This window comes from Xiphias gladius, chromosome 6 (genome assembly GCF_016859285.1).
Source record: "Xiphias gladius isolate SHS-SW01 ecotype Sanya breed wild chromosome 6, ASM1685928v1, whole genome shotgun sequence".
NCBI classification, from domain to species: domain Eukaryota; kingdom Metazoa; phylum Chordata; class Actinopteri; order Istiophoriformes; family Xiphiidae; genus Xiphias; species Xiphias gladius.
The window spans coordinates 22,977,069-23,004,799 of NC_053405.1; the positions used below are offsets into that span (position 1 = coordinate 22,977,069).

At 44.1% G+C, this 27,731-nt stretch overlaps 5 protein-coding genes across 11 annotated transcripts; 2 read left to right on the top strand and 3 right to left on the bottom strand.

Moving 5' to 3' along the window:
* Positions 1-604: 604 nt before the first annotated feature.
* On the bottom strand, positions 605-4,483 carry paics (phosphoribosylaminoimidazole carboxylase, phosphoribosylaminoimidazole succinocarboxamide synthetase). The gene is made up of 9 exons (XM_040129619.1): positions 4,365-4,483; positions 4,078-4,275; positions 2,663-2,841; positions 2,369-2,548; positions 2,139-2,252; positions 1,949-2,032; positions 1,294-1,474; positions 1,041-1,199; positions 605-952 (listed from the first exon to the last, which is right to left on the bottom strand). The coding sequence occupies exons 1-9, from the start codon at positions 4,378-4,380 to the stop codon at positions 786-788; spliced, it is 1,278 nt and encodes a 425-aa protein (XP_039985553.1). The 5' UTR covers positions 4,381-4,483; the 3' UTR covers positions 605-785.
* ppat (phosphoribosyl pyrophosphate amidotransferase) lies at positions 4,432-14,234 on the top strand. 2 transcript variants are annotated; one of them, XM_040129618.1, is made up of 11 exons: positions 4,432-4,543; positions 9,876-9,942; positions 10,217-10,423; positions 10,723-10,835; positions 10,918-11,063; positions 11,310-11,382; positions 11,471-11,622; positions 11,765-11,892; positions 12,004-12,225; positions 13,132-13,252; positions 13,414-14,234. In XM_040129618.1, the coding sequence occupies exons 3-11, from the start codon at positions 10,220-10,222 to the stop codon at positions 13,587-13,589; spliced, it is 1,335 nt and encodes a 444-aa protein (XP_039985552.1). In that variant the 5' UTR covers positions 4,432-4,543; positions 9,876-9,942; positions 10,217-10,219; the 3' UTR covers positions 13,590-14,234. The 2 variants fall into 2 exon arrangements, with proteins under 2 accessions (XP_039985552.1, XP_039985551.1); XM_040129617.1 differs by lacking the exon at positions 4,432-4,543 and adding an exon at positions 4,585-5,184.
* On the bottom strand, positions 5,997-9,385 carry LOC120791276. 2 transcript variants are annotated; one of them, XM_040129616.1, is made up of 7 exons: positions 9,018-9,385; positions 8,225-8,722; positions 8,077-8,136; positions 7,814-7,997; positions 7,380-7,726; positions 6,665-6,742; positions 5,997-6,356 (listed from the first exon to the last, which is right to left on the bottom strand). In XM_040129616.1, the coding sequence occupies exons 1-7, from the start codon at positions 9,376-9,378 to the stop codon at positions 6,055-6,057; spliced, it is 1,830 nt and encodes a 609-aa protein (XP_039985550.1). In that variant the 5' UTR covers positions 9,379-9,385; the 3' UTR covers positions 5,997-6,054. The 2 variants fall into 2 exon arrangements, with proteins under 2 accessions (XP_039985550.1, XP_039985548.1); XM_040129614.1 differs by having other exon boundaries at positions 7,380-7,997.
* On the bottom strand, positions 14,058-17,989 carry si:dkeyp-117h8.4 (uncharacterized protein LOC572032 homolog). Of its 3 annotated transcripts, none has more exons than XM_040129613.1 (9): positions 17,755-17,989; positions 17,558-17,621; positions 17,161-17,213; positions 16,996-17,029; positions 16,873-16,898; positions 16,712-16,787; positions 15,015-16,574; positions 14,885-14,927; positions 14,058-14,803 (listed from the first exon to the last, which is right to left on the bottom strand). In XM_040129613.1, the coding sequence occupies exons 1-9, from the start codon at positions 17,830-17,832 to the stop codon at positions 14,767-14,769; spliced, it is 1,971 nt and encodes a 656-aa protein (XP_039985547.1). In that variant the 5' UTR covers positions 17,833-17,989; the 3' UTR covers positions 14,058-14,766. The 3 variants fall into 3 exon arrangements, with proteins under 3 accessions (XP_039985547.1, XP_039985545.1, XP_039985546.1); XM_040129611.1 differs by having other exon boundaries at positions 17,161-17,279; XM_040129612.1 differs by having other exon boundaries at positions 17,161-17,216; positions 17,755-17,988.
* On the top strand, positions 17,203-27,063 carry aasdh (aminoadipate-semialdehyde dehydrogenase). Of its 3 annotated transcripts, none has more exons than XM_040129608.1 (15): positions 17,203-17,642; positions 18,362-18,810; positions 19,040-19,160; positions 20,053-20,348; positions 20,435-20,627; positions 20,713-20,954; positions 21,046-21,161; positions 21,240-21,412; positions 22,658-22,991; positions 23,080-23,192; positions 23,286-24,000; positions 24,085-24,248; positions 25,585-25,710; positions 25,811-25,942; positions 26,615-27,063. In XM_040129608.1, the coding sequence occupies exons 2-15, from the start codon at positions 18,572-18,574 to the stop codon at positions 27,008-27,010; spliced, it is 3,360 nt and encodes a 1,119-aa protein (XP_039985542.1). In that variant the 5' UTR covers positions 17,203-17,642; positions 18,362-18,571; the 3' UTR covers positions 27,011-27,063. The 3 variants fall into 3 exon arrangements, with proteins under 3 accessions (XP_039985542.1, XP_039985543.1, XP_039985544.1); XM_040129609.1 differs by having other exon boundaries at positions 17,203-17,381; XM_040129610.1 differs by lacking the exons at positions 17,203-17,642; positions 26,615-27,063 and having other exon boundaries at positions 17,881-18,810; positions 25,816-25,939.
* The last annotated feature ends 668 nt before the right edge of the window (positions 27,064-27,731 follow it).

Genomic DNA, 27,731 nt, shown 5'->3' on the forward strand with positions numbered 1-27,731 from the left:
ATTTTGAATAGCCAGTAAATTAAATGTTCTTTGTTCTTTTATTTATCCAACTGTTCCCTTATATTTTTTTTATGTACATTTTATCTCCCTACAATTTGATCTACATGCTGTTTCTAAGCCTTCTCTACACTGCCAGTGGTATAATTCTGGTGAAGAAATACTAGGTTATCAAAAATGTATTCAGCTGTTTGCCAGAAATAATCAAATTTAAATACGTAGAATCGAACCATCAAACTGAGCCTTTAGGAAGCAACCGTGAAATTTCTGTGCTCAGGTTTTTTTTAAAAGACCCCACATTCCCAGGAACGATACTGAGAACATGACCTCCGTCTCTTCAGGTGATAGCTGTGGCCCTGGCCCAAATATCGCAAATGATTAATAGATAAAAATAGTGTTTGCCAGAGACAGCAGTTTTCTTGCTGATCAGCTATTTCATGGCTTTGTTTGTTTGTACAGATGAAAAAACAAAACAAGATAACTTGCAAGCTTTAGAGGTGCTGATAGGTGGAAAGAAAATAAATGTAAACTATTGCTTTAACTGAAACTTTTTATCCGTTTTAAAATTGGTGTGCAGAAATAATGGGATTAAACAACCAAAGAAGCATTTAATTAAGAAGCTTTTAATTATTTTCTCTCTTTCAATGGAATGATTGATGTGTGTGAGAAAGTACTTGTAGATTCAAATCTACCGTTAGTGGGCTTGTAGCAGTAAACAAAGACGTAGCATGACAGACAGTGGCGCCCCAAAGGAGCACACTAGGCTCTAAGAGTTCCTGAGCGCCACTTCAGAGGCTGCAGGCCTGTAGCTTCTTGTCTGCCAGCTTGAGAGACACCCAGGTGTTGAGCATTGAGGCCCTCAGCTTGCACCACACCAGGTGATCGGTCAGGCCGAAGATCTGCGCTGCAAACTGAGCAGCGGCATCAGGGGAGAGGATTGTGGAGCAGCCGAGACCTGCGGGGAAAAACGAAAGGGGAAGACTCCGTGACGATGAAGAATAAAAAAAAAAATCAGCACAGGATACAGTAAGAGCTATGCTTACCACTTGGCATGCGGAGGGATGACCAGACATCCTGTGCACCCCAATCTGGAGTGAGCGGTGGGCAGTTTATGACGGGATAAGCTGTGTTTCCCGACATCACTGGACCGAGACCGTTACTTCTGCCGGCCACAGCCACAAACACAGTAGGCACACCGTCACCTGTGGAGAAGCGTATAGATACTTTGACATGATCGATGACAAAATCCAGTTCTCTTGGAAGAAGTTTCCGCTTATGTTAAAGATGAGAGTATACCTTCATATTCTGCTTTGATGCGGAGCGTCTCATCTGGACCTTTGTGTGCCGAGGTGACTCTGAGGATGCAGGGGATCCCGTAGGAGGCGCAGGCCTTCTTGATTTTTTCACAGTGGGCCATGTCCGAGGTGGAGCCCATCAGAACCACCACCCTCCCGCTGGCCTGGGGCTCCAGCAGCAGCTAGGGAAAAAAATACATTAGCACTCACTAGCTCCATGTAAGTCCCGGTTGTCCACTTAAAGTGCGGCTGTAAGTTTAGCTGAGCAGTGGCCACATGTGGAGGGGGGGGGGAAATCACTGGACAATGATAAATGCTAGACCATAACATAACATTTGATTTCTTATGAATTCAACTTTTCATTTGTAAGAGCTTGTTATTTCTTCTTTCAAAACTTAGTCACCCTAAAAATGTTTCTAGAAGATCTTAAATGTAAAAATCTATTATTACATAAAAAGCCACCCAGCAAAACACACAAACTAATTCAAGAATTGCATTAAAGAATTGAAATAAAAAACAATGAAACTGGAAAGAAACAAAGCTCAGATAACTAGGTTATGTTGAACTTTGTTAGTAAAACAGTTGATTAAAAAGGCAAACAAAAGTCATAAGCCTGTCCAGATAAAGAATAGGTTAGAAAACTAGGTTCAGTGTACCTTGACCCTTTCAGAGACCCACTCAAAGTTCCTCTTCACCATCTGCATGGCCTCTGGGGTAACTTCTTTAAGGTCTCGGTACACCTAGAAGATGGGAAACAAAGTTGTTTTTTCAGCTTTTATCTTAATCCATTCTTCAAAGTGTCGAAATAAAACAAAACATGACAAGACAAGAAAAGAAGCCCCGGACCTGCTTATCTTTTTGCTGGCTTCGATCGCCGGCTGGCCACAGCCTCCACGAATCGTTGTCGATCACATCAGCGAGGACAATCTCTTGAGTTTTCACATTCACGCCAAACTCAATCTATAAGCAAGGGAGATCATTGTCTTTAACCGCGCAACAGCTGCAGGAGCTCAGTAGAAAAGTGGTCACACTACAACACCACTATAACCAGCAGAGGGCAGCGCTGCTCTGCATACCTTCATATCCACCAATGTGCAGTTCTGAGTGGCCCAGGCCTTCTCCAGAATCTCAAAGATGGCCACAGTGCTGCGATTCATGATGTCCACCTCGCACTGACCGATAGTGAGGCCGGCCAGACAGAACTTGGCCTCCAGCAGCTGCTCCTCTGACCACTGAGGATCATTGTTGGCATCATCCTATATCAGAAAGCAAATGTATTATTGTTTGATGCGACTTGACATTTGGCCATTTATTGAGCCCAGTTACAACACTGTAAAAGACTGGAAACACATGGGAGGTCCAGGACTCACTTTAAAGAACATCTCCATCTTAAGGGGAGAGAAGCGGTAGCCCTCTTTGACTCCCGGATTCCTCTTGAGAAAGGATCCGGTCGCCACTCTCCGACACACCCACTCAATGGGAATCATTTCACAGTGGGCAGCGATGAACGCTGTGTCCGAGTGCTGCTTCACAAAGGCAGTCTTAATACCTGAAAAACAGTGTAGGTTTTAAAGTCAGCCATCTGACAGTCCCCCTTAGGGCTTCGAAATCCAAACCTCTTGATTGTATCAGAGGCTGTGAACAAAGAGTAACATATCTGCAACCAAATGTTTAAACGTCATCCTTTTTTATAAATGAAGATCACAGATGGATCTTCAAAAAGACAACAGAAATTTAAAGATACAGATCTGCTTAACCCGAAATTTAAGGTTAAGTGAGGGGGATGTGGTTGGTCACGTTCTAGTGAATTATAAGCAGCAGTGTTTCAAGTCACAAGACAGCCATTACCACAGCTCGGCTGACACATGCTGCACTCATGAGTGGCGTATGGGTTACCGTTACCCAATTACTCCTAAATTGAAGCAGGGTGGAGAGTCATTTTGGAATCTGGGCTTTTCTGGACTCGATGTCTTCTTATTGTATGCACTATGCCTTTACACACATCATTTCTGTGTGGCTCTGTCAGTTCAGCCCATGCTTGCATCAGTTCAAAAGCATCTGTTGTTAATTGCAGTAATGATGCAACTTTAAAAAAAATAAATAAAGAACTGCACTAGACTAAGATTCAAACCAACACACACACACACACACACACACACACACACACACACACACACACACTTACTTACTTAACCCCTAACCAAGTCTTAAACCTTTGAAGTTACAAGGACCGGCAAGAATGTCCACTTTCCTAAACTGTCCTCGCTCTAAGATCTATAACACAAACTGGTCCTCACAAAGATAAGAGTACAAGTACACACACCCAGTAATAAATCACAGTTTAAAAAAAGGAAAATGTTTTTAAAAAATAAACAGTGAAACTGGTTGAGTTCCATTCAATAGCTGTAAGAGAAATGGTAAATAGGCCAAATGTCTCCTGTCTTTCTGAATACTACAGTCACTTCACTGACGTCTTCTCAAACAATACTGGGCTCACACGGGTGATGCGTTCAAGAGCCCAGAAAGAGTATAGTGGGATTAATTTCTTGCAAACAAACAAACAAATAAACTAATAACTAAATAAATAAAAATGTGAGGGAGTGCTTAAAATTCCTTAATTCGAAAGTAGCTAGCTTTATTCCACTCTCAATAGCAAATAACGTTTCTCCACATGTGGGCAAAGTGCCTCAGGATTAGTATGACACCGCTACAGCCCACACAGTAGCCTCGCAGCAATTCTTTTCAATGGACCAACTACACAATAACTTTTACTTTATGTATTTACCGGATTCCTGGAGCAGCTTGAACACGGAGCTCGTGGTTTTGTTGGCTATGGCAGCCTTGCCCTCCATTTGGTCTTTCCTCACCGCATTCCCAGCAGTGATCTGGTCTTTGGACTGGACCAGAACCAGTCCGGGCTGGTCCACCAGCTCAAAAATCTGCTTCGTTTTGCCTTCATTTAGCTTCTGGCCGATCTTCAGCTCTGAAAACACGCGCACAAGCAATTAACAACCCCGCACGCTGCACATTTCACTTTAGCTCTAAAAGTGCGCATTCGTTGCCGTACTGTACCTTGTGAGGCGGCCATGGCGGTGTTCTTTAACAGCTTACAGCCCTAGAAACACAGGACACAGATGAACTAGCGTGCCACTCAACTTTTGAAGAGGTGTTCCGTAATGAGGCAGCAGGCGAGGGAAGAGGAGTCTGTCTTACGTGCTCCGAGGACCAATCACATCCCTCAACTGATTCAGGTAACCAATCACAGCGGCGCATTGCTCGCCATGTGGGGGGAAGACGCTCCAACATCAAATATTAGCAAGACGAAGAACTTTTTAGGTTTTAACCACTGAACTACACCTATGTTCCCTCTCACAGGAAGACAGCTTTATCAAAAACTTCATCAAAGGAAAACATTTGGCCTTTTGACCGAATCGATTCGTTTGACTCAGATTAGTTGTTGTCTTCCTCATCGCCAAATACCGCGTGTGTTTCGTCAAATCAAGATGTGTGATCAAATCCGCTTTAGTTAGGTGGCTACGGTTATGGTGGTCTCCGGTTGCTTTCTGTCGGATTCCTGATTTCACGGCCACCTCAACAATGTCAGCGGAGTTCAAGCGGTTTTAACGAGCCACGTTGTACCGTATAGTGGCACGTGTTCGGTCAATACTATCAGGGCGCGCACGGGCACGCGCCGGTTGCTCAGGCAAAACCAGGCACGAGACAATCGGTCAGGGTTAACGGAGGACCGGGGCAGGGGCTGCGGCATGGAGTTTGAGGAGTCCGGAATCGGGGAGGAGTGCGGGGTTTTCGGGTGTGTGGCCGCCGGAGAGTGGCCCACACAGCTGGAAGTGGCCCAGGTCTTAACTCTGGGACTGGTCGCGTTACAGCACAGGTAAGTAACGGAAAGGTGTGGGTACATTTGTAACGTGAATGGCTTTTATGAATGGAACGGATAAAGACAATAAAAGGTCCGTTTAAGCCATTTGTATAAAGTTAGCTACATTAAAGGAGTGTTCGGGATCCAATGTGCATCAAAACTACTTTTGATTTATTAAGTCCAAAAAAACCAAACAAACAAACAACCAACCAACCGATCATTATATGGATTAGACGTAGCTTATCTTATCACCCGAGTCAAGTCGAAGAGGACAGTTTCGTTGAAATCGCTTAGCAAGTCACACTTTGGCACTGATGGAGAAACAAACGGCGGAAAGTCTTGTATTTCTGAGGACAGCAAAGCCATCATCAAAAGTGTGTGTGCTTGCGAGACGCTTAAATGTAACCCATCATAAACTCGACTGTGTGTTTTGAACGCGTGACCCGAGGCAGCACGGGTTTTTCTGGCACTGAGGAAAAATGTGACTGAAAAGTCAATAGGCGTGAAAAAGTAAAGACATAACGGAGCGGAGGAATGCTGCTGTATTACCACCAAATTCAGCATAACAGATGTCAAACAATTATTTTCCCCGCCGATTGAAGAGCCGGTTATTCTAAGTTAAATGATCAACTAAGAGATTCATCGACTAGTCCTTGCAGCTCTAAAAAGATGACAGCCAGACTCTCCAACCGTATCTCGAGGCAGAGAGAGGCTGTGTAATATTTGAATCTACATTATTTCTTCCAGCACAGCAGCATCAGACCTTTTCTAGATTCCTACTAGGGCTGCAGCTAACGATTATCTGATTTTTCGATTAATTTGCTTATTATTATCTTGATTAATCCTTCGGGCTTTAAAATGTAAACAACAGAAAGCCTAAAATTATTAATCAATAAACGAATAGAGTTTTAGATTTTTTTTGGATCCATTAATTGTTGCAGCTCTGATTCCTACAGCCTGTTCAAGAATTATTTCCACAGTTCGCCTTGGTTGTGTAACATTTGACATTATTTTGTTAGTGGTTATTACCTTTCTCTCAGGGGACGGATAAGGGGAGGCCATTGAACACACTGACTTGATCTTTATTATTGGGATGTGATCCTGTTCCTCTTTACACTTGGCCTCCACGTTATCAGCAAAAACTGAGCCAGTGTCCAGTTTTTTAATTTTAGTCTGGAGTTTGGGGTCTGGAAAGAAGAATAAAGACAGGTTTAACTTCAGATTATCATTCTTATATTACCGGAATGCTGTTATTTGTAAAAGGTAATTGGATCTCCATGGTCGAGCAAAGTTTTTTTTTCTCTTTGGTCTAACAGTGGACTTCATCATGCCTTGTGCTTTTTTTCTTAGCAATAACAACCTCATCCTTATCTATAATTTAATTACGGGGCTCCATGGTAAATCATGGGACTGAGTCAGAAATTACAAAGACTTCAGTCAATTGTGAACATCATGTGACATGCAAAGTGATTACAGAATGAGGCACATTTCAAACCTTGATCCACAGCTTTCCTCTTGATTCCTCTGTTTGCTGAATAGGTATCCTCTTTTTCTACCCTAGTTTCAGAAGAGTCTGCAAACAACATACAAAATAAAACACTTACAAGACAACAGGCCATTCTCTAAACACCAAAAAACGTTTTCACGTGCGATTTGAATGAAGCGGGACAGACAGACTTGTGACTTCAAACAAAAATTTTCAGAGCTGCTGCAATGCTAAAGAATAACTTGCAGACCTAGAGGCTGGGATAGGGGTAGATATTTCTTATTCATAGTATTTATAAAACACTGAACTAAAGCCCATTTTACCTCTGTGTGTTTACACTGTTAGTTCACTGAAAGGAAATGTATCTAGAAAATTAATGGTATGTGTTTTTGCAAATGTTGGTTTTTTTAATGTCCCACTTATTTCAAGGATTTTCTTAAATTAAAGTTTAAAGGGTCAGTTCACCTAAATTAAAGATCATTTAAGGCATGTTTTCTCACTTACCCAAAGTGGTATCTGGTCATGCAGATTCTTTGGTTTTTATTTGAACAGGTTTTGAGATAGCTACGTCAGAGGTGTCTGCCTGTCCTTCAATGCAATAAAGGTCAATGGAATTCTATTTGTAGTGCGCTCAACATTGACAGCAAAATATGTTGAATCTCTGAAAACTTGTAATTCATCAAACACCTTCACACTAGACATGAATAAACGATAATGGGCTCACCCATTAATCTGTGCTGTTGATCCAAGCGATGCTCCTTAACTGTATACAGCCTCGGTTCTTCGTTGCTTGGCGCAACATCGAGGCTTATCGGTGAGACAGAATCAGAACTACAGGTTCTCTCCTCCATCGCCCCCACCATTGTGGTCACTGTGTTTGCCTTTCTCATATAGACATCTACATGATCTCTCTCTTCACAACCCTCCAACATCACAAGTCCTCCTGAATTTACCGAGTGATCTGCAGGTCCTGTGGCAAGTGGTGAGCCATTAGTTGTGCGATTCATAATGGCATCCACCTCATCGTAGAACCTCATAAGGCGTCTTGGGTCAGCTTCATCAGTCTTGCCCCTTTGGAGGGAACGGTAAAGGTACTTGAGGTTTTTGTACTTGGTATGGCACTGTTTCCAGTCACGTTCGATGCCTTGCTGCATTAACCTGTTGGAGATCTGAACAAAGATGTCTCTCTTTCTGGTCGAGCTCTCCAGCTGTCTGCACACGCGCTCATCGGACCAGACTTGAATCAGCGCTCGCACCTCCTGGTCACTCCAGTTTCGACCTGTGTCCGACACCGTGACCACGTGGAACTGGTCAGAGCTGGATGGATCTGTTAGATTGATATCTGCGGAGAATAAAAATAGATTAAGGAAAGAAGTAATTACATATACTGTAAAAAGCCATTGTGATTTGATGTGGCAAACCTGCTCCTCTCCATTTTGCTTCCATGTCTCCGTCCATATCGTAATCATCACTGTTGTCATCTGGAAATAAAATAAGTAGTAGAAAAAGTGATTGTCCTTTTAGCCCTCGATACCAAACTACTATATGTGTTGCAGACTGAATACATACCATCATCAATTTCTATGACAACCTCACTCTCCGAGGATGTCGTCTGTGCTGTGTGGCCTGCTGGTGTTTGTAGCCTCCCTGCTGCCAGCTCTCCATCATACAACCTCTTCTGCATTTCCATCGTCCCGTTATCCAGTCCGCGGTCCATTAGAATGGCTTCCACCTCATCGAAGAACTTCATGTACTTCCCCGGGCCTCCTGCGGTACTGCCCCCAGCAGCATGGGCGCTTTTAGCAGTCTTGAAGTCATATTTCAAGTTCTTGTATTTTGTTCGGCATTGTTTCCAGTTGCGTACCACTCCAAAGTTTCTTTGCATCTGACGGGCCATCTCTTGGAAGATGGACTTGTTGCGTAACGTGCATTTCAAGCGCTCTCGAATACGCCGATCAGCCCACACGCAAAGCAGTGCTCGCACCTCGTCGTCTGTCCAGTGGCGTCCCCCCTCTTCAGCCACACTCGGAGTGTAAGGAAGAGCTCGATGTATTCGACCCTTGATTCCTGTACAAACGTGGACACACAGTATTATCCTTAGATTGATTTTTAAAAAAAGAAGATGGATTTTGTATAAAAATGTTTAATTCAACCTGGCTTTAGAGTGCAGTTACAATTTTTAGAGCAAGCACAAGTTATATTCCATAATAAGTGTTCTGGTTCGGTTTCAGGCCTAAAATAGTTTCACTGAAATGCTTTTTTATCCTCTGATGTTAGTTTTATTTTAAACACTAAAATTTGTTGAGCCCTTGTCATATGTTGTGATCATCGGAGCTAGAGTTGGGGTTAAACCTACATTTACCTTCCTGCATTGGGATAGTGACTGAGGAAGGGTAGATTCCTCTTTGATTACCCACATCTTCCACCTCCTCCTCCCAGCCCTCCACCGGCCTTCCATCCACTGCTGGGCTGTAGTTTGCTGAAGTGCCTGCTGCTGCGTCTGGCTTCCTGTTCTGGAGTCCCAGGCTCCTGCACTTGGCCTGACACTCCCACCAGCTGCGCACAACGCTGAGCCTTCTCAGGCGCTCTGAGATCAACTCAAATGTGGTTCTGCTCTCAGCTACGTGCTGAGCTCCCACCTCGTCCCACACTGACATGAGAGCCAGCACCTCTGCCTCCCCCCACTGCCTCTCCACTGAGACTTTTTCCTCCACCACCTCCATATCACCTCCTCTTTGTCTCTCTGCTCCTCTCTCCATGTTTGAGCTGACCTGGAAACGCTTTCTTTTCCCCAGCCCGTCTGTCTCTGCTGCCCGGTTCCCTAGGCAACCAGGCGGTTAAGCCTGAAAGCAACGCCTCCATGCAGAAAAGCAGCCTCACCACTGGCTTAAGCTGTGTGCTGAGGGGGTGGGACCAACTGTAATCCGAGAAGCAGCTTGGTAAATAGGCTGAAACTGCAGCGAGACGACTCTCCCTATATGGCAGCTCCACCGCAGAGAAGCAGATTTTTTTTTTTTTTTTTTTGCTCTTCATTCCTGCTTTATTTTGACCCAATCAAACCAGTCTGGTTTGCCTAAAGGCTCAAAACAAGCTTTAAGAACCGAACAAGTTCATTCATGTTTAGACTTGCAGAAAAGAGACCGAGGGATCATTCATTATAAAACTTACACCCCACTTTTATATTTATACTGTTACAATTTACACGTTTGTGTCTACTCAGGGGTCAGGAAAGTGCCGGGATTGTTACAAGTAACGGAGCCAGTCCACCTACATACACAGCCCACAAGGTAACAGCAAATCCTGAGCAGAAGCACCTTCAGTAATAGTTTAACTCACACTATAAAAGTCACACACATGTACTCACAAACACACAGTTTGACACAATGAACATTATAATGGTTGTTAAGGGCACAGTGGGTTTGTTTCAAAGCTTTATCACACTCAAATTGTTGCCTGCTTTTCCACTTTACAGCATGCTGCATATGACCATCTACCTTGTTATTTCTGCAGATTGTGCGAGGGAAAACATGTCTCACTGATTCCTCTTGTCATGTTTTTTAGGGAATGGGATTAGTGAACACTGCTTTCCCGCCCGAAGCTCTTCTGAAACTGCGCTATGGTAACCTTGGCATTTGTCACACGCGCTATTCAACTACTGGGATCTCAGAGCTGCAGAACTGCCAGCCCTTTGTGGTGGATACACTGCATGGCAAGATTGCTGTAGCACACAATGGAGAGCTAGTTAATGCTCATGCCTTACGGAAAAAGGTGAGGACGACCCTCTGCTTGTCCACACTGAATTTAATGCATATTAACGGCCCTTTCTGGGTACTATGTGTTGAGTCATGTCCCAGCAGATGCTGTTGTTTTGGTGCTCTTCTATATATAATGCATGTACCATCACCTCTATATGGAGTATGCATAAAATCTGTTCACATGGTTGGGTTTCCTGTGTGTAATAATTCATTTCTTATAACAATACATTAAACACACGCAAGGAAAAGGATACTAGCTGAAATGAACCCTCTGTATGCATACTAAATCAACTGTTGTAAACGGCCTTACAGGTAATGCGCCATGGTGTAGGCCTCTCCACCAGCTCAGACAGCGAGCTCATCACCCAGCTGCTGGCGTTTACTCCGCCTATGGAGGAGCTGGACGCACCAGACTGGGTTGCCAGGTCTGTGCCACGGTATAAAGCTCTATATACTGTTAACCATTTCCTACACAGTATTTTAATAACTGCTTTTTTTGGGTTGCAGAATTAAGAACCTCATGACTGAGACCCCAACATCGTACTCACTGTTGGTGATGTTCAAAGATGTTATCTATGCGGTGCGTGACCCTTATGGAAATCGACCCCTCTGCATTGGACGGCTCGTTCCCATCTCTAAACTGCACAGTCCAGGTATTCAAAAAAATTATTTTTTTTTTTAAACACATGACAGTAACATCAGAAACACTCTGTGTACTGAACACAGACATGTTTGTAAAAGACCCTAACTTCTTCTGTTAGTAAAGCAGAGGCATCACGAGAGGTTATCAGTGCTCCAGCCGGAGCACTTTTTATGTCACATGCCGGCCTTCGATTTTGTCAGAGGTCTGATATGTAAGCTGGTGAATGATTCACTTCATACCTTGTCCCTCTGGCTAGGTGCTGGAGAGGAGGACACTGAGGGGTGGGTTGTGTCATCCGAGTCCTGCAGTTTTCAGTCCATCGGTGCCAAGTATGTTTTCACCACCAATATAGCATCTTCTAAATGCAAGCGTAGTACTGCGGGTAATGACCATTTTCATGTCTGTCCTGGTTCTCAGGTATTACAGAGAGGTCTTACCAGGAGAAATAGTCCAGATATCCAGACATGGAGTCAAGTCTCTGAGTGTTGTGCCTCGCCCTGAAGGAGACCTCCCTGCCTTTTGCATATTTGAATATGTTTATTTTGCCAGACCAGACTCTATTTTTGAAGGTATGAGTAAATTAATATGTATCGTTCTTTCTGATACTCTGTTCTTTATTAAATGGCTGTCTTGTAGAATTATAGAAATACCTTAAAATACTTTAAGTGAAAGTGTGCTGCATGATCAGTATTTTATATCTCTGCACTGCAGGACAGATGGTCTATACTGTCAGACAGCGCTGTGGTCGGCAGTTAGCCATTGAGGCTCCAACAGATGCAGACGTAGTCAGCACTGTGCCAGAGTCTGCAACCCCTGCTGCACTGGGCTACGCTCAGCAGGTCTGTCTACAACCTGTCTGCTCTGACTCTGTAAAGAAATGCTTTCACACACCCTCCTCCTGATGGACCTCAGTCCTTACAGTCTTTTCTCCGTTGTCCCCCCTCTCACAGTCTGGGCTGCCATACATCGAGGTTTTGTGTAAGAATCGCTACGTTGGGAGAACCTTTATTCAACCAAATACCCGTTTGAGGCAGCTTGGAGTTGCCAAGAAGTTTGGGGCATTGACGGACAATTTTGCTGGAAAACGAGTGGTACTAATTGATGACTCCATTGTCAGAGGCAACACCATCTCCCCCATTATAAAACTGCTTAAGGAAGCTGGTGCAACAGAGGTTTGTTGACTAAGGATGTTACATACTCTTGTATATTTGGTGACCTGCAGTAGACAATGTTTTAATACAGTGTTTCCTGACGCGGGGAGTGGGACCCCCACGAAGGATTGCAGGATCAATCTGAGGGGTACTGAGAATTTAAAATGAACGGGAAAGCAGAAACAATTTTTATGCTACACAAAGTTGCAATTTTTTTTGGACATTTTTATAATCTTGCTTTTCTTGTGTGTAACTCGATAATTTAACCTCTTCAGGCCTCCTTAAAGTTAGTGAGAGAGAGAGAAACTTTTATTAAATAGAATTGTAGGCTTAACAACAACTGAACAATGACGCTACATTGTGCTGTAAAGGCCTGTTTAAACCATCATCTAGTAACCATACTGATGAGATGAGAAACATCAGGATATCTCTGACTCAGGTCAGCAGGTGACTGAGAGGAAAAAAAAAAATCCCCGGCTGACCTGACAATAACCCATAAACATAGGGGGTCACAAGCCCAAAAAGTTGGGAACCACTGTTTCAGTACACAAAGTTTAGACAAGTAAATCTGTGTTATTACTATTTCCAAGTGCTATAACATTTTTATATATTTATGTTTTTCAACCAAAATAGTCAAACGGTCTATATTTAAAGTCTGATCAGTTGGGAAACCCTCAACCTTACCATTTTCTGTCTATAGCTTAGTCTTTTTTTCAGTGAATACAACCCCATTTGTTATGGCCAAAAATATTAGACTGAACAACCATCATTCTGAGTCATTCAGGTGTTGGCCTCTGTAGGCAGGACAGTGATCGAAGGGGGCTCTTTAAAATCCAACCCCAGCATCAAGAAACAGCACACGCTACTTGTGCAAACCTGAATGCGACACTGAGTCGTAATCGCTGACCTGTTTTAACTCCGTGACAGGTCCATATCCGAGTGGCTTCTCCACCAGTCAGGTTCCCTTGCTACATGGGCATCAATATTCCAACCAAGGAGGAGCTCATCGCCAACAAGCCAGAGTTTCAGGACATTGCTGGATACATTGGTGAGCGCTAACACACTGATACATCTCACTGTCAACATGGCCTATTCTCACACTTAGCTAATCGTATCCCTCACAGTTCCTTTGACAAAGCCCACTCATCAGAGCAAAATTAAGGTGGAGTGTGCATCTCATTTAACGCTTGAACTTTACCTGTTGTATAGGTGCGGACAGTGTTCAGTATCTGTCTGTGGAGGGCCTGGTATCAGCTGTCCAGGAGGGAATCGCCTCCCTCCAGGAGAAGGACAAAATGATCAGCTCCAGTAACAAGTCCAGCAACAGAGTGGGCCACTGTACTGCCTGCCTGACTGGGAAATATCCAGTGGAGCTGGAGTGGTAACTGCTGTACCAACACCATGACCAGCCATGATTACAGCAGCCCTGTGGATTCACTTCAAGCTCCCACGTTAATGAAATGTTCTCTATAGACTGGATAAGAAATGCTCTGACATTTCAGTTTGCTGCAATTACACACCTATTGGCATTTTCTGCAAAGGGTCGTTCTCCTGCTCAGATCCTTAAATGGCAGTTGAAAATGTTGTTAGATGACCTCTAGTGGTTGTAGTTTTACCTTGCTGCAGTGATATAGAGGTCTACTGTTACTGCATCTTGATGTCACTAAAAGGTGCAATTACAAGTCACAACTGACCACGCAACACTGATGCTCTGTTTTTTTTTTCTTTTTTAAGTTTACCACATAACTGTATTTTCAGAAGTCTTCAAACTAGTTTTGCACGTTTTCACATTCCAAGCCTTAACAAACATGAGCACTGGATAGAATTAGCCATGTCAGATAAGCGCACAAGGCTAGTGACCAAAAAGTTCTTTATTTCTCTAATCAAGTTTACTTTCTTACCTTTATCTAAACTTAGCCACTATGCTCTTTTGTTTTGGGTCTGACTAGAGGAAATTTTGTTTTCTCAACTTTATACATTACATGAATAATGGAAAAGTCAAATAATAAACAGAATAATTGCAGTGAGAAGAACTTAGTGTTTGGGTTTTCTTTCCCCTTCCAGAAATGGCATTTTCATGTTGAAATACAATTTTATTTTAATAATCAACAGATATTACGAGAAGTAAACATGATGCTGTACTAACCAATGTAATGATGTACCACAGCACATAAGGTTTAAAATTTAGTTAGAGAACATACAAGATTATGAACCATATCACTCATACAAATCAATGGTTTTAACAGTACTCAAAAAATAACACAGAAAACAACTAGAATAATAACTAGAATAGAAAGCAACTTAGCAATGGCCACTTGGAGCTTTAACATCTCAGCAGTGGCATTGCAGTTTATTAGTATGATTTCCTGAGCTCAGACTGTACCAGCTGAGAAATACACACTGCCAGTGTCACCCATTGGGTTATCCTGTGGACTTTTCACCAATATTTGTACTGGAAACATAACACTGCTACACGATACTTTGCCATTTGTTATGTGACAAACTTGTGAATTGTTTTCCACCCTGGCACTGGTTGGAGAACCCCTGTGGGCAGGATTGTCCTTACAGGTGATCCGTGCTCACCACCATTTTCTGCACACTGTCAGAGGAAGAGGAAAGGCTGATTAAGAGAACACAGGAATAATGAAAAACGTGGTACAAAGGAATTTGTTTGAATTACCTGGGGGGGTAGCCGTTTGCTATACTGCGCTCGAGTGAAACTCCTGTTAAAATAAATATAATTTAATAAATTGTAGCAGCAGACAGGGCAGAAATGAGTTCTGCCTAAGTGTTTCATGGAGGAGGCTTACCCAGGCCAGAAAACTCAGCTGCAGATACAGGCTGGCCCCGTCTCATCCAGGCCTCCTGATGTGCATCTGCCGAGCGCAGCTGCGTGCTGAATTTGTTAAACGTGGCGTGTCTGCTGGAGCTATAGGAGAGGCCATCATGAGACAGCTCAGATGGAGCGAGACAGCGCCTCAGCATCTCATTCCCATGGCGTTTGGACCCGGGGGAGGATTTGCAGCACTCGTCCCGTGAGCGTTTGGACTGGGGATGGCCGCCCCAGCCTAACTCCCTGTGGCGTTTCCTCAGGACGGAGCGGTGAGGCGACAAGGCGAGAGCTGCCAAAGCTGAGGAAGAGTGGCCTCTGCTGGCCTCAGAGCTTCTAGCACAGAGACGGCAGGGAGGGCCATTAAAGAAAGATTGGTTCTGGCAGACAAACTTATGGTAGAGTTTTATAAAATCCTCATCAAGCTTCTTTGGCGAGTAGGAGACACGGATCGATGGCAGGGAGGAGTCGAAGGAAAGATGCCGCCGGAGCCTGAGACGACCTTCTGCCTTGGCTGGCTGAGGTGAACGCAGCTGTGGCTGGGGGGAGAGATGGGACTCTTGAGGGTAAAGGACCCTCAGTGGCACAGGAGGCTTTTGTGGCGGGGAGGACAGAGAAGTGGACTTTGATCTGGGCCTCATAGGCTCTCTGGAAAAGCTTTCCGCAGAATATTCTTTGGGGCTTCTGGAAAAGGAGTGAGGTGATCTATCGAGGCTGGTCATCATCCTTGCTTTTAAGGGACTCGGCCTGACTGGGGAGCTGTAGGTATCAGGTCTCTCTTTAACAGCAGCGATTTCTGATTCATACGTGGAGCGCCCAGTGGCCTGCTCTGAGTGTGCAGAGAGCGAAAGCCTTTTAGACCTAAGAGACAGGTCCAAGGACGCTTTTGTAGTGGGATAGTAAGGTTGTGAAGGACTGGTGGGGTAAGGGCAGGGCTGTTCACCCAGGCGGGACAGTTCAGACACAGTGAAGGTCTCATTCAATGAGATCTCTTTTGGTTCAGAGATCTCAGAGAGACCAGATAGGTCCATTGCCAGGATAGGCCGGTGCTGTTCTCTTCTCAGCGAGCCCCTCTCCCTCTCAGGAGACAGCTGCTGTGCTTGCAAAGCCTGCAGATTGGTCGCTATCTGCAAAGGAGAGCGAGGGGCAGGCTCAAGCCTCATGAACTGCCTTTTCCCTGGGCTGTTGGAGTTCTCCTCGAGCAGCGTCTTCATGGTCACCTTTCTTGGGTTGCTGTTGGGGTGCCTCAGTGAGACAATAAAGGTGTTGTTGAGGCTGCTCCTGTTTGACTGCTGTCGCCACCTGCGGTACCTCCGCAGCACCGAGTCAGCGGCCTCAGAGACATTCTGCCGATGCCAGGCCCTCTCTATTCGACTGATCATGCTGGGGTAGAGCTCCACAAAAGAGCTGCCACGACTTCTAAGAGTCATTTCCAGTTCCTCGTCTTGGTCCTCAGGCTGGAGCTCGGTTTCAGAAGAGTTTCTCTGACTCTCATCCAAAGAGCTCACAGTCAGCTGAGTCGTGTCACTTCTAGCCATTCCTGTAGGGCGCAAAAGGGGAAAAGAAACGTTACCTAAACTTACACCATCAATAAAACTTGCTTCGTATCAGTGTCTGCCGTAACTTGTCCTTTCAAGTTGTGTTTAAAAACTTTGCCTGTTGCTTTTTTCTTCTTACCATCGCCATCTGCAGAAAACTGCCCGCTGGATACACAAGTCTCATCAGCTCCACCGTCTTGATGCGTAGAGTCCAACTGCGGAAAACAAACCATGGTAAATTTAAGATATACTAGATTTTCAAGACAGAGCTGTTAAACTGGTAACTGAAGGTGGATTTACCTGCGAGTGTCTTGTAATGTCCTGTGCTGCGGTGGAAGAAATATGAGAGTAATTAGATGAAATATATGATTCGTAAAACATCTCTGTAAATTACTGTTCTCATTTTAGGTGACTGATGCTCACCTCTTAATGAGTCCTCTCTCAACTCTGTCAGGCTCTGAGAAGAAGACAAGTGTTAGATTATAATGTCTGCTGGCATAAAAACTGTTCGGTAAAAAATAAAAATAAAATAAAATAAAAGGCTAATGTATAGCTAAGGCTGCAGAGTGTGTTTAGAGCGACCCAGACCTTTGATTCCAGCTTGTTCAGCTCTACCTTCGCCAGCTTCATGTAGCGTTCAACTGCTTCACCGTGCGAGCAGTCAAGACAGAGAAGATACACAATGAGACCAGGCAACGTGACCACCACTGAACTCCAGAGACAGAAGCAAATCAGACAGAAACGAGAAAAATAGGACGGCTGCAGCTAACACTATTTTTCACTTTCGATCTATCTTTCAAATTTCCTGGGTAAAATCTTTAGTCGAAGAAATATCAGAAAGTTTTAGCCAACGTTATACGTCGTATTCAGCCCGTCAGCAAGGTTTTATTTTTATTCGTCGCCCATTCATCGGCACGGATCTTCTGTAACGTTGTTTTAACGTTACGGCGACAGCGATGTTAAAATAGCTTTGTAGTTCACTTACTTTGGGGTTTTGCCTGGTCGAGGTCCACCTCTACCCCCCCGTCTTGGTAGTAGAGCTTCGAATACTGTTGAAAACAACTGCAGAGGTTAGCACGCTCGATTTTTCCACATCTTTATAGTTTATCGTCAAAGCTAACTTAAGCTAACTTAAGCTAACGTCAACGTTACCGCCGCCCGATAGCAACAAGCACAACACACCTTGTCTATGATTCGATCCAGCGATCTTTTGTAGCTAAAGCTGTTTTCGTGCAATTGCTTCTTTAAATACACGTCCATGTTGCATGTAAAATACGTTTTCTTGATGTTAGATGGTTAAAAGTAGCAGGGTAACTTCTAAAGGGGGAAAAAAAAAAAGCGCTTTCGGGTTCAAAATTCTTCTGTCACAAAATGGCGAGAGGCGATTGGACAACGGGCATGTGGTGCCTTCATATTTACCAGGAAATCCTGCTTATCGAAATTGCTTATTTGGATATTTCAATTAAAGGACAACATGTTTGAGATACAAATGAGAAACTCTGAATTTTGATAGCGGATGCACTCATGTGTAGCAATGATAACGTAGCTTTAATGTTTTTCATGTCAAAAATGCTTCTGTGTAACAATATTAAGTTTACAGATAGTTAAAACAATTTTTAGTGGGTAAATAGTTATAAGATCACATACACGCACGTTTAAACACACTATGTCTTTCTGTCAATCGGAAGCTGTTGAACAAAAATAACCACATAATCCCTGCTTTTTTTTTTGTTTTGTTTTTGGTTTGTATATGGTTGTTTAAAGTGACAGTGATAATTCGGAGTTTCAGACACGGCCCTGAACAACCCATTAGTTGAGACGTCACTTTCACACAATGCATCATCTTCAGTCGACAAACGTGGTCTGTCTGGTCTGGATATAAACAAAACCTCCTCCGCCTGAACTGAATAACGCATGGTCGAAAAGATGTTACGGAAGGTTTTGTCCAGAATCGGCACTGACAGAGAGTGCGCAAGCGGTCCGTGAACGGCGCATCACTATGGCTGCTGGGACGCTGCGGGAGCTGGTCTCCGCCGCTGCCTCTGCGTACTCGGACAGAGCAGCCGTGACATACGACGGCCGCTCGGTGTCAGGGAGCCTGGTGTCTCTGCTCTACAGAGACCTGGTCCGACTGGCCGGTGAACTGTCGCGTATATTGCGGAAGCACTGCTCTGCCGGTAACGGCGTCATCGGGCTGTACTGTTGTGATGATTTGTTCATACCCGTGTGGATCCTGGGGTGAGTTCGGTGTTGGTACTGAGCCGTGTAGAGACGCGGCGTCTGACCAGTGTGTTTGTGTGTGTGTGAGAGAGAGAGGGTGAGTGTGTGTGTGTGTGTGTGTGTGTGTGTGTGTGTGTGTGTGTGTGTGTGTGTGTGTGTGTGTGTGTGTGTGTGTGTGTGTGTGTGTGTGTGTGTGAGAGAGAGAGACCTTAACAAGTTTGGATCACTGTGCCGTGCTCTTTGCCAGGATCCTGCAGTCTCCTGCTGCCTATGTGCCACTGGACCCAGAAGCTCCAGGACTTCTCTCTGCCAGAGTCATGAGGCAGTGCGGCCTCAAGTACTGTGCTGTCAAGACTGACCTCCTGCAGGTTACATTTTTCATGTTTTACTAATATAAGTATAGATATAAAGTCGTGATATATCACACTTAATAATAGTAGCTGAAGAAATGTTTGGGTTCAGCAAAATGAAATATTGTTTCTCTCAGGATTAACAGAGACATCAGACAAAATCATGGCTTTATGGACAAACATTTTCTCTTGGGCGCTGCCTGACACTCCCACCCTGTGCAAAACCTCCTGCCCTTCGTGCATTGTGTATTTACCCTGTCGCATCTAAACAGCCTGAAACCAAGATCCCATTTAGTACCCCTATGCTGAAATAATACGATGTTAATAATAATACCTGGCTCCAGGTTTTCTGTTTGTCGGTAAGTCTGTGGTTATTTAATTAAACACAACTTTATGTGAGTACAATATGAATTTGAATGATAAATGTCTATAAATCTAGATTTTTATGCGGGGCCTCTCTGTAAGACAGGGCCACAAAAATTAGCCAATAATGCAGGACCCATTTTTGCTGGTATTCTACTTTAGAGGTACAAATTAACTGACAAAGATGCAAGTGATCAAATTACTATAACCAACTGATATACATAGCACCTGGGGTCTATGTATATCAGGGCCCCTTGGGATCTGGGGCTTTGGAAAAATATAAAAACATCTAAAGTGCGTGGGTGCCTCAAAAACCTGCCTGCAATAACATAACTGATTTTGTAAAAGGATAAAAGAAGATATACTGTATATTTTATCTTTTTGCATTTACATTTAACGTATCCTTTCATTTTTACTTATTCTACCGTCGTACATTAGCAGTTTTTTTAACAGTACCAACTTAAAATTTAAAATGTTCAAAGTCTTCCCTCTTTATCTGTGCTTTCTATGAATAATTACCTTCATTTTCTTTCCTTATCCCGTCAAGCGTTTCCAGACAGCTGTCGTCAGACACATTTCTGCAGAGGTGTGTGTGGCGTTGCCCGAGTTTAAACTAACCCTGTTACGAGTCGAGCTGCTGCCAGTCGCCGAGCACAAACCAGAAACACAACAAACTGTAGCGCAGGAGGCAGATGGCGCTGATCTCTGTGATGCCGCTGTGGTGGAAAAGGACTCGGGGCGCAGGGACTTGGCATACGTGCTGCACACATCTGGTACGACAGGCCTTCCAAAGATTGTGAGGGTACCACACAAGTGTGTACTCCCTAATATACTTCATCTGAGGTCAGTAATTATGCGTTTTTGTCTCCCTGTCTTGCTCTGGAGCATTATTTTGATAAATATTCAAAGCTGCACCTCTCTTTGCTCAGATCGTTGTTTCAGATGAGTGCAGATGATGTGGTTTTCCTGGCCTCGCCCTTAACCTTTGACCCCTCTGTGGTGGATATTTTCCTGGCCTTATCATCCGGGGCACAGCTCCTCATTATCCCCTCTGTGATCAAGAAAATGCCCAATCGACTGGCGCAACTGCTGTTCCAGGATCACAAGACGACCGTCCTCCAGGCAAGAGTCAATTCATTAGAGACTTATTTTTGTTTGGAACGACCCAGACAATCTTCTCGGTCACTATAACGTCCTGTTTCCACAGGTGACACCCACTCTGCTCAGTCGCTTCGGGCATCGTATCCTGAAACAGGAAGTGTTGTCATCTGGCTCCTCGCTGCGGGTGTTGGCTCTGGGTGGAGAGGCCTGTCCCTCGCCAGCTCTGCTGAGGAGCTGGAAGCACGAGGACAACAAAACCCACATCTACAATGTCTACGGCATTACTGAGGTGTCCTGCTGGGCCTGCTGCTACAAAATACCACAGTCTCTGCTGCAGTCCAGCAGCCCGTGAGTTCACCTGTTTAAAATGATTTATTAAACCTGCATGTCGTTGTTTTTTTTTAACCTGCAGTTAACACAACCTTATTTAATCTTACAGACCTTCCAGCACGGTGTCCTCAGTGCCTCTCGGGACTCCTCTGATGGACACGGTGGTGGAAGTCAGAGACGAACATGGCCACATTGTAACAGAGGGTGAAGGACAGGTGTTCATAGGTGAGGAAGAACTCACTGGCACACACATGCATGCAGATCTGATTTGGGTGTACTAAATCCATATGATCCTTGGTGCAGGCGGAGAGGACAGAGTGTGTCTCCTGGATGATGAGGAGGTTGTTATCCGCGGGACGATGAGAGCTACCGGAGACTGGGTGAATGTGAAAGATGCAGAGCTGCACTACCTGGGACGGAGAGACAGGCTGATAAAACGCCACGGAAAACGGGTGAACCTGGACAGCTTGCAGCACGTAAGGTGTTTTGTGTGCATACACTGTATTTTGCCAAATATAAATGCTGTTGAAAAATGTTCATTTGTGTTCAGTGTCATACACAGTTGTCAGATTTTCTAGAGAGGAAATTTGATAAATCCAACATAATTTTCACTTAGTGTACATACATCAAAATACACAAATCAAAGGCAATAAAAAGGTATTGATGTTCTATCATCAGCCACTGAAGGAAGTTCTCATGCAGAGTATCCTGCAGGTTTTGCTATTGTATCTTGACAAAAAAGAGTTTGTATAAAGTTTTAAGGCTTGTGGATGTCTCTCAGTCTAGAGAGGGATGTGTGGTCCTTAGCTGAAGTTAAAACAGTGACAACTGATTTCTTTGGCCACTTGGGGGCAGTGCAACAAACTGTAAAAGACAACACTGACATACTCTATTATAACCTTATAAAGCCAGAGTAGGAGCAACAGTAGCAGTCATTTGGAGCCGTGTTTGGGCCTAGCTCGTAAATGTAAGTTCTCCCTTTATTTTGATTTTGGTCCTCACCAGCTCCTGTGAGAGAAACATCTGGCTCTTTGGCTGCTAAACAGGTGGCGTACAGTCAGTTTGAGCTTTTGGTTGGATGATATTTCTGGGTTTGTGGGTTCATCACTAGGTGTGGCCCATTTTACATCACACCTAGTCTTCAATCCATTGTTGATATGAAATATATTGATTATTTCAGTTTTAAATGGCCACTATTTTAGCAATACTCACGTTGAATTTTTTTAATAGATTTATTTATTGTTGCCCTCTATGTACAGCATCAGCTAAACAGGCAAAAGAAAATAATTAAAAAATCATAAGTAACTAAAAATGAATGGAGAAAAAAAAAAAATTGGAGAAAAGGAGTAAAATGAGGAGGTATTAAATAGTACAGAACAATAGCATTGATAAATACTTCAACAATTACCTGCTGGGGCCCTTGCTTTACTCTTCAGCCATGAAAATCTCTGCTTCTTTCGTAATTGCAAATAAATTTTTCTATAAAAAGAGAGCTTGATAGTCCTTTTAAACACTGGTGAGCTGGAATTAACACTCCAAACATACCTTGTTTTACATTTATCAGGAAAAGAGGACCATTGGACTTAAAATAACCAAATATCTTTAAGTCTTTTTTTTTTTGGCATCAGCACAGGATCATGGATCAACATCTGGAATACTTTGTTTATATACAGACTATCTGGATCATAGAAGTATTCACGTTTTGGTTTCCCCTCCCCCAGCTCATAATGAGTCTGCCTCAGGTGGAGGCCTGTGCCGTGGGTTTGTACGAAGGCTCTCGACTGCTTGCCTTTGTCGTGGCGTCCACATCGGGAGACCAGCGAGCGGCGTCTCCTCTCCCATCTGTACAGCAGCACGTGGATAAATCACCCTCAACTTTTCCCCGGCATCAGGAGGAAGACCTGCCTTCTCCTGTAAAACTCCACCAGGAGGAGACGAGCGGTGCAGACGGAGACCTGAGCAGACTGATTGTGAACCAGCTGTCTCTGCTGCTGCCCTCTCACAGCGTTCCCGACACACTGGTGCTGGTCCCGGCCTTATGCCTGACTCCACATGGTGAGCGCTGGACACAGGGCACTCCAGAGGAGACACGACATGTATCCAGCATTTTAGGAATTCTGAATTAATGTTTGTCTTTTGGCAGGCAAAGTGGACATGGAGGCACTTATGAAAATATACCAAAAACAGAGACAGTCTTTAGAGTCTTCACAGGGAGATGTCGGCAAACTAAAGCAAACTCTTCAGTCGTTGTGGCAGGTATTTCACCACTTTTGATGACACAGCCCCACGTTTAAATACCTCATTGTCTGCATATGTTTATACTCAACATTGTGACCCATCCATCAACAGGATACTTTAGGTTTTGCTCAAGATGTGACCATTGATGAGGAATCCAACTTCCTGTTGAGTGGAGGAGATTCTCTGAAGGCGCTGCACCTCTGTGAAGACATCCTCACTGCCGTGGGAGTCACCTCACCAGAGCTTTTGGAGGTTATACTTGAGGGGACCTTTTCTGACCTCCTGCGCTATGTTGCCAGAGTAACACTGATGCTGCCAATCGAGAACAGCGCATCATCACTTCCTGAGGCCAAGAAACGGCACGCCGATGCTCCCTCTGTTGTTGGAGCGAAGAGAGAACGCAAAGAGTCTCAGTCCACGGCAGCAGAGAGGCTGCAGGGGGAGAGACGGGCCGTTAAAGTGATAAGACGAGCAGGTGAGGTGATAGAACTGAGCATCAGAAATGAAGAGACGAGTAAAAGCCTCCAGGCTGATGCAGTCGGAGAAAAAGATTCGAGTAAGAAACGGAGCGGTGACCTTCTGGGCCTCAGTCTGAGCTGGTCCTCAGACACAGGCAGATGTGTGGATGCCTCCCCGGTGCTTCTAGTCCGTCAGACAGATCGGCAGTCAGATGTGGCCAAAACAACAACAGTGTTCATCGGCTCACATTCTCACAGGATCCAGGCTTTAGACCTGGACACCGGGAGCCTTCTGTGGGAGCGAGTCCTCGGGGACAGAATCGAGGCGTCGGCTGCTGTATCTCACTGCGGGACTCTGGTGGTTATAGGTCAGTATCAACTCGCTTGTTATTTTATTGTGATATTTAACTGTTAGTTATTGTCCTTAAGGTTTATTTTTGTATTTTCCCCAGGTTGCTACGACGGCTGTGTGTATTTCTTGTGCGCTGCTTCCGGAAAGACACGGTGGATATTTGAGACAGGAGATGCTGTGAAGAGCTGTCCTGCTGTGGATCCCCACACAGGTCTGGTGATAGTGGGCTCACACGATGGCCATGTTTATGCCCTGAACCCAAAGGTGAGTGCGTTGGACATGTAGAGATGCTAAGGCTCGAAAGATTCAGAAAACTTACTCCAACTGAGATTGATGATACGGTGTCAAGATTCGATACACATTCAATACAGCCTTTAATTTATTTCATTTATTTATTTATTAATTTCAATTGCCAATGATAGGAGCAGGATTTTCAAGTTTGTTAAAAAGGAAGGTTCAATAACTGGTTTGACTCCGGATTCATTAGAAAAGCTTTTGGAGGAGCTTGAAAGTCATCCCACGTTTGGTGTTTTTAGTGTCTAACAAGTGTGTTGAGTGAGCGGTTAAAGATGTCGATGCTCAACGGAGCAGTTTATAAGGTCTTTCATGCCCATGTCATTTTATTGCCAGTTTCATTGCTACCTTTTTCATGTGCATTTTTCATGGTCAACCTTTTATTTATTGATTTCTCAGTTGTTTTAAATACATTGTTTCTGGCTGGACTGCAACAGTGGGACCAGCCCCTAATGCCCCTGGCTGACTTCAGTGAGTAAGTGATTGAGTGATAAAGTTACACCATTGGTCAGCCTGCCGAGTCTTGGAGTTTCCCCATTGGCTGTTGCTCTTTCAAATGTGTTGCCAATTTAGAGCCTTTGTCACAAGACTTTTATTCACAAAAGCAACAAATCTAGTGACTTTTTGGACAAACCTTAGCTACCTTCCGTGGAAGAGAATCGTCAGTATTGTCCCATGAGCGAGAGGTCAGGCCTTCCCCCTGCAGACAAACCTCTCTCTGCGTCTCTTTCAGTTGACTGCACGGCAGCCGACACAGACACGAATGAGCTTCTAACTTTATCTCTGAGGGATCGTTTTACAGGTAAACGTAGCTGAAATCACAGCACAGCCGTTGTCTTTAACTTAATGCGTACGGTGATTTTGTCAGACGACGTCCTGGTAATAAAATCGGGATTTGAGCAGTGCGGAGCAGCAGCTTGGAAATGGCCTGGAAGCGACTGCATGGGCGGCATTTCAGTCACTGTTTCATACTTGTTGCGCTGTTTAACAACAGAAACAGAAAAACTTGTAAATGAGAACAGCTTTAATGGGGATTCAGCTGGATTAAACTACTGCGTATGTGAGAACAGAGAGTGCGAGAGAGGCAAACTGACAAAGGGCGGTCCAGCCACATATTAGGTTTTGACCTACTCTTGTTTAATCAGTGGCTAGGGGTGCTCTTGAGCTACACCAACGTCCTCTTGGAGTATACGTTAGCTTGTGTGTGGTCGTCTACTGTGACCTTTCTGACATGTGTCTTTTGTGGTGGCCGACCAAACGTGTTTCCGCTCCAGGGTTTCATCAAGTTAAAGCTTTGTGTTTTTAGGTTCGGCACTGTGTTTGGAAGCGTCACTGTGGCGGTGGGGCTGTGTTTTCCTCCCCCTACCTCCAGCCCTCGCTCAGACAGCTGTATGTGGCGTCACTGGGGGGTCACCTCCTCTGTCTCAACCCTGTGAGTGAAGAAAATCCGGAACTTAAGTAATTTTGTTGAATAAAGGATATTTTGACAGGGGGTCAAACATGTAGTTGTCTGATCTGTTTCTCTTTCCCAGGACAGTGGAGAGGTCCTGTGGTCTGACTGCAGAGACATGCCGTTCTTCTCATCGCCAAACGGCTCCTCTGATCTTGTTGCTATCGGCTCGGTGGATGGAAACGTCTGCTGCTTCAGCAACACGGGGAAACTGGTGCGAAGCAGATCTTAGACCGGTGTATTTCTCCGCTGTGTGCTAAGTAACAGTATTTTAAACTTGCGTTGGCTCAGTTTTCACAAGAGTTTCAGTATGTAAAACTTGTAATGCAAAAGGCCAAACTGACTTGCCAAACTTTGTGGCAGATACATAACAGAAGAAGCGAACCGATGCAGTGAACTATATTCACATTGATTATTATTTTTTTCGGTGTATTTAAATTGTGTATTAATATTTCTATAAGGGGGTTTTAATTCTTATTGGCAAAGTCCACCGTTCCTGCACTGGACTCACATTGCCTGCAAACACACGAGGGATTCAAAGGAAACATTGCGTGCATGTAATTCAGCTTCACTGTTTACTGTTCACTCTCCTACAGCTGCGGAGAAAGCTGTATGCAGTTGCTGCTAATGCTAACCCGACACTTCCTGTTGCTTTTCTGTTGTATTTCTGAGCTGCTAAAGGAGAATTTGCTGCCAGAATTCTAGGACCTGAAGTGTTAAATCACTTCTGCTGTTAGCACAGTTGGCAGAGGTGTTGCCAAATCAACCAGAACCCCATTATCAAGAATTTTAACTTTTGCAAACTGAGATTCTGTTGTGAAAATTAAGCCCAAAGCATTTCTAAAATACAGTCATACCTTAACGTGACTCTTGTATTTTTCTGCAGGTGTGGCAGTTTTTAACAAAGGGACCCATCTTCTCCTCTGTGTGTGTCACACCGGACCAGCAGAGGCTTCTTTGTGGATCCCACGACGGTCACCTGTACTGTTTAAACTGTGCCGACGGCTCTTTAGTTTGGACTTTCGAGACATCAGGCAAGGTGTACTCCACTCCGTGTGTGTTTGATGGCTCCACTGTGGGCAGGAGGGGGACTCTGGTGGGCCTGGCCTCTACAGATGGCACAGTATGGATCCTGGACGGTCAAAGTGGACAAATGCTGGCGTCACACACTCTACCTGGGGAGTTATTTTCATCCCCGGTGGTGTATGAACAGTTTCTCGTTGTCGGGTGCCGCAATGACTATGTGTATTGTTTAAAGCTGACTGTCAAAGAGGAAGCATAGAAGGATTAAATGTATTTTTGTGCAGATTTTATAAATAAACACTGATGTCTTTATATCTGTGTCAGAGCAGAGAGGGTACTTTAGGGAAATAGGATTTTAGTTAAAGTTCAGAGTCTTAAGATCTAGAACAGGGAATAATGAGTCTGCACACCTGCGGTTCAGACATCAGTATTTAATTTACATTTTTATCTCTTTAAGAATTTTTCTCATGAATATCTCTAAGTGGGACAAAAAAGTGCAAATAATTCCAAACATTTTGTTTTTGTTTTGTTACATTTAACACTGCGTACACTACACTATTGTGCACGACCAAAGTTAGAAACCAAATGACTAAGTGACTCAGCCGTAGGGGCCTCTTTCTGACCGAAGCTCTGGTAACGCTTTTGACTTACATACAGTACATACTTACATACATACAGATCATTAAGTGAGGGGCAGGAAATGAGAATGCTGGAGATTGTTGTTTTTTTTGTTTTTTTTGTTTTTCATATAGGAAATGCTTACATCATGAAAGATCATATCACATTTACTAGGAAGTGATGGCGTAAGCCTACAAACACAATTGTGTTACAGGAGGACAGCTACAAGAATCGTATGTTACAGCAAGCAGGTGTTGTGTCTGTCTCCATTAGCAAAGCAAGCAAATCCAAGTTACATCATCACACAGCGGTGAGGATAATGTGCAGTTCACTGTAAATTCCCAGTAACACTTGTGGTCTTC

What these genes read in the sequence shown, in the direction of transcription:
- paics (XM_040129619.1), bottom strand. An exon ending in GCCAGCAAAAAGATAAGCAG is followed by an intron (nt 2,033 to 2,138) that starts GTCCGGGGCTTC and finishes CCCATCTTCTAG; the next exon opens with GTGTACCGAGACCTTAAAGA. An exon ending in CATCAAAGCAGAATATGAAG is followed by an intron (nt 1,200 to 1,293) that starts GTATACTCTCAT and finishes GCTTCTCCACAG; the next exon opens with GTGACGGTGTGCCTACTGTG.
- ppat (XM_040129617.1), top strand. Translation starts at nt 5,057, where the DNA reads ATGGAGTTTGAGGAGTCCGGAATCGGGGAGGAGTGCGGGGTTTTCGGG. An exon ending in CTGGTCGCGTTACAGCACAG is followed by an intron (nt 5,185 to 9,875) that starts GTAAGTAACGGA and finishes GTGTCTACTCAG; the next exon opens with GGGTCAGGAAAGTGCCGGGA. An exon ending in TTTCAGTCCATCGGTGCCAA is followed by an intron (nt 11,383 to 11,470) that starts GTATGTTTTCAC and finishes CCTGGTTCTCAG; the next exon opens with GTATTACAGAGAGGTCTTAC.
- LOC120791276 (XM_040129614.1), bottom strand. Translation starts at nt 9,378, where the DNA reads ATGGAGGTGGTGGAGGAAAAAGTCTCAGTGGAGAGGCAGTGGGGGGAG. An exon ending in CACTATCCCAATGCAGGAAG is followed by an intron (nt 8,723 to 9,017) that starts GTAAATGTAGGT and finishes ACGTTTGTACAG; the next exon opens with GAATCAAGGGTCGAATACAT. An exon ending in TGTCATAGAAATTGATGATG is followed by an intron (nt 8,137 to 8,224) that starts GTATGTATTCAG and finishes TTTTATTTCCAG; the next exon opens with ATGACAACAGTGATGATTAC.
- si:dkeyp-117h8.4 (XM_040129611.1), bottom strand. Translation starts at nt 17,832, where the DNA reads ATGGACGTGTATTTAAAGAAGCAATTGCACGAAAACAGCTTTAGCTAC. An exon ending in CGACCAGGCAAAACCCCAAA is followed by an intron (nt 17,280 to 17,557) that starts GTAAGTGAACTA and finishes TCTGGAGTTCAG; the next exon opens with TGGTGGTCACGTTGCCTGGT. An exon ending in GCAAACGGCTACCCCCCCAG is followed by an intron (nt 14,804 to 14,884) that starts GTAATTCAAACA and finishes TTCCTCTGACAG; the next exon opens with TGTGCAGAAAATGGTGGTGA.
- aasdh (XM_040129608.1), top strand. Translation starts at nt 18,572, where the DNA reads ATGGCTGCTGGGACGCTGCGGGAGCTGGTCTCCGCCGCTGCCTCTGCG. An exon ending in TGAAGGACAGGTGTTCATAG is followed by an intron (nt 21,162 to 21,239) that starts GTGAGGAAGAAC and finishes TCCTTGGTGCAG; the next exon opens with GCGGAGAGGACAGAGTGTGT. An exon ending in ACCTCCTCTGTCTCAACCCT is followed by an intron (nt 25,711 to 25,810) that starts GTGAGTGAAGAA and finishes TCTCTTTCCCAG; the next exon opens with GACAGTGGAGAGGTCCTGTG.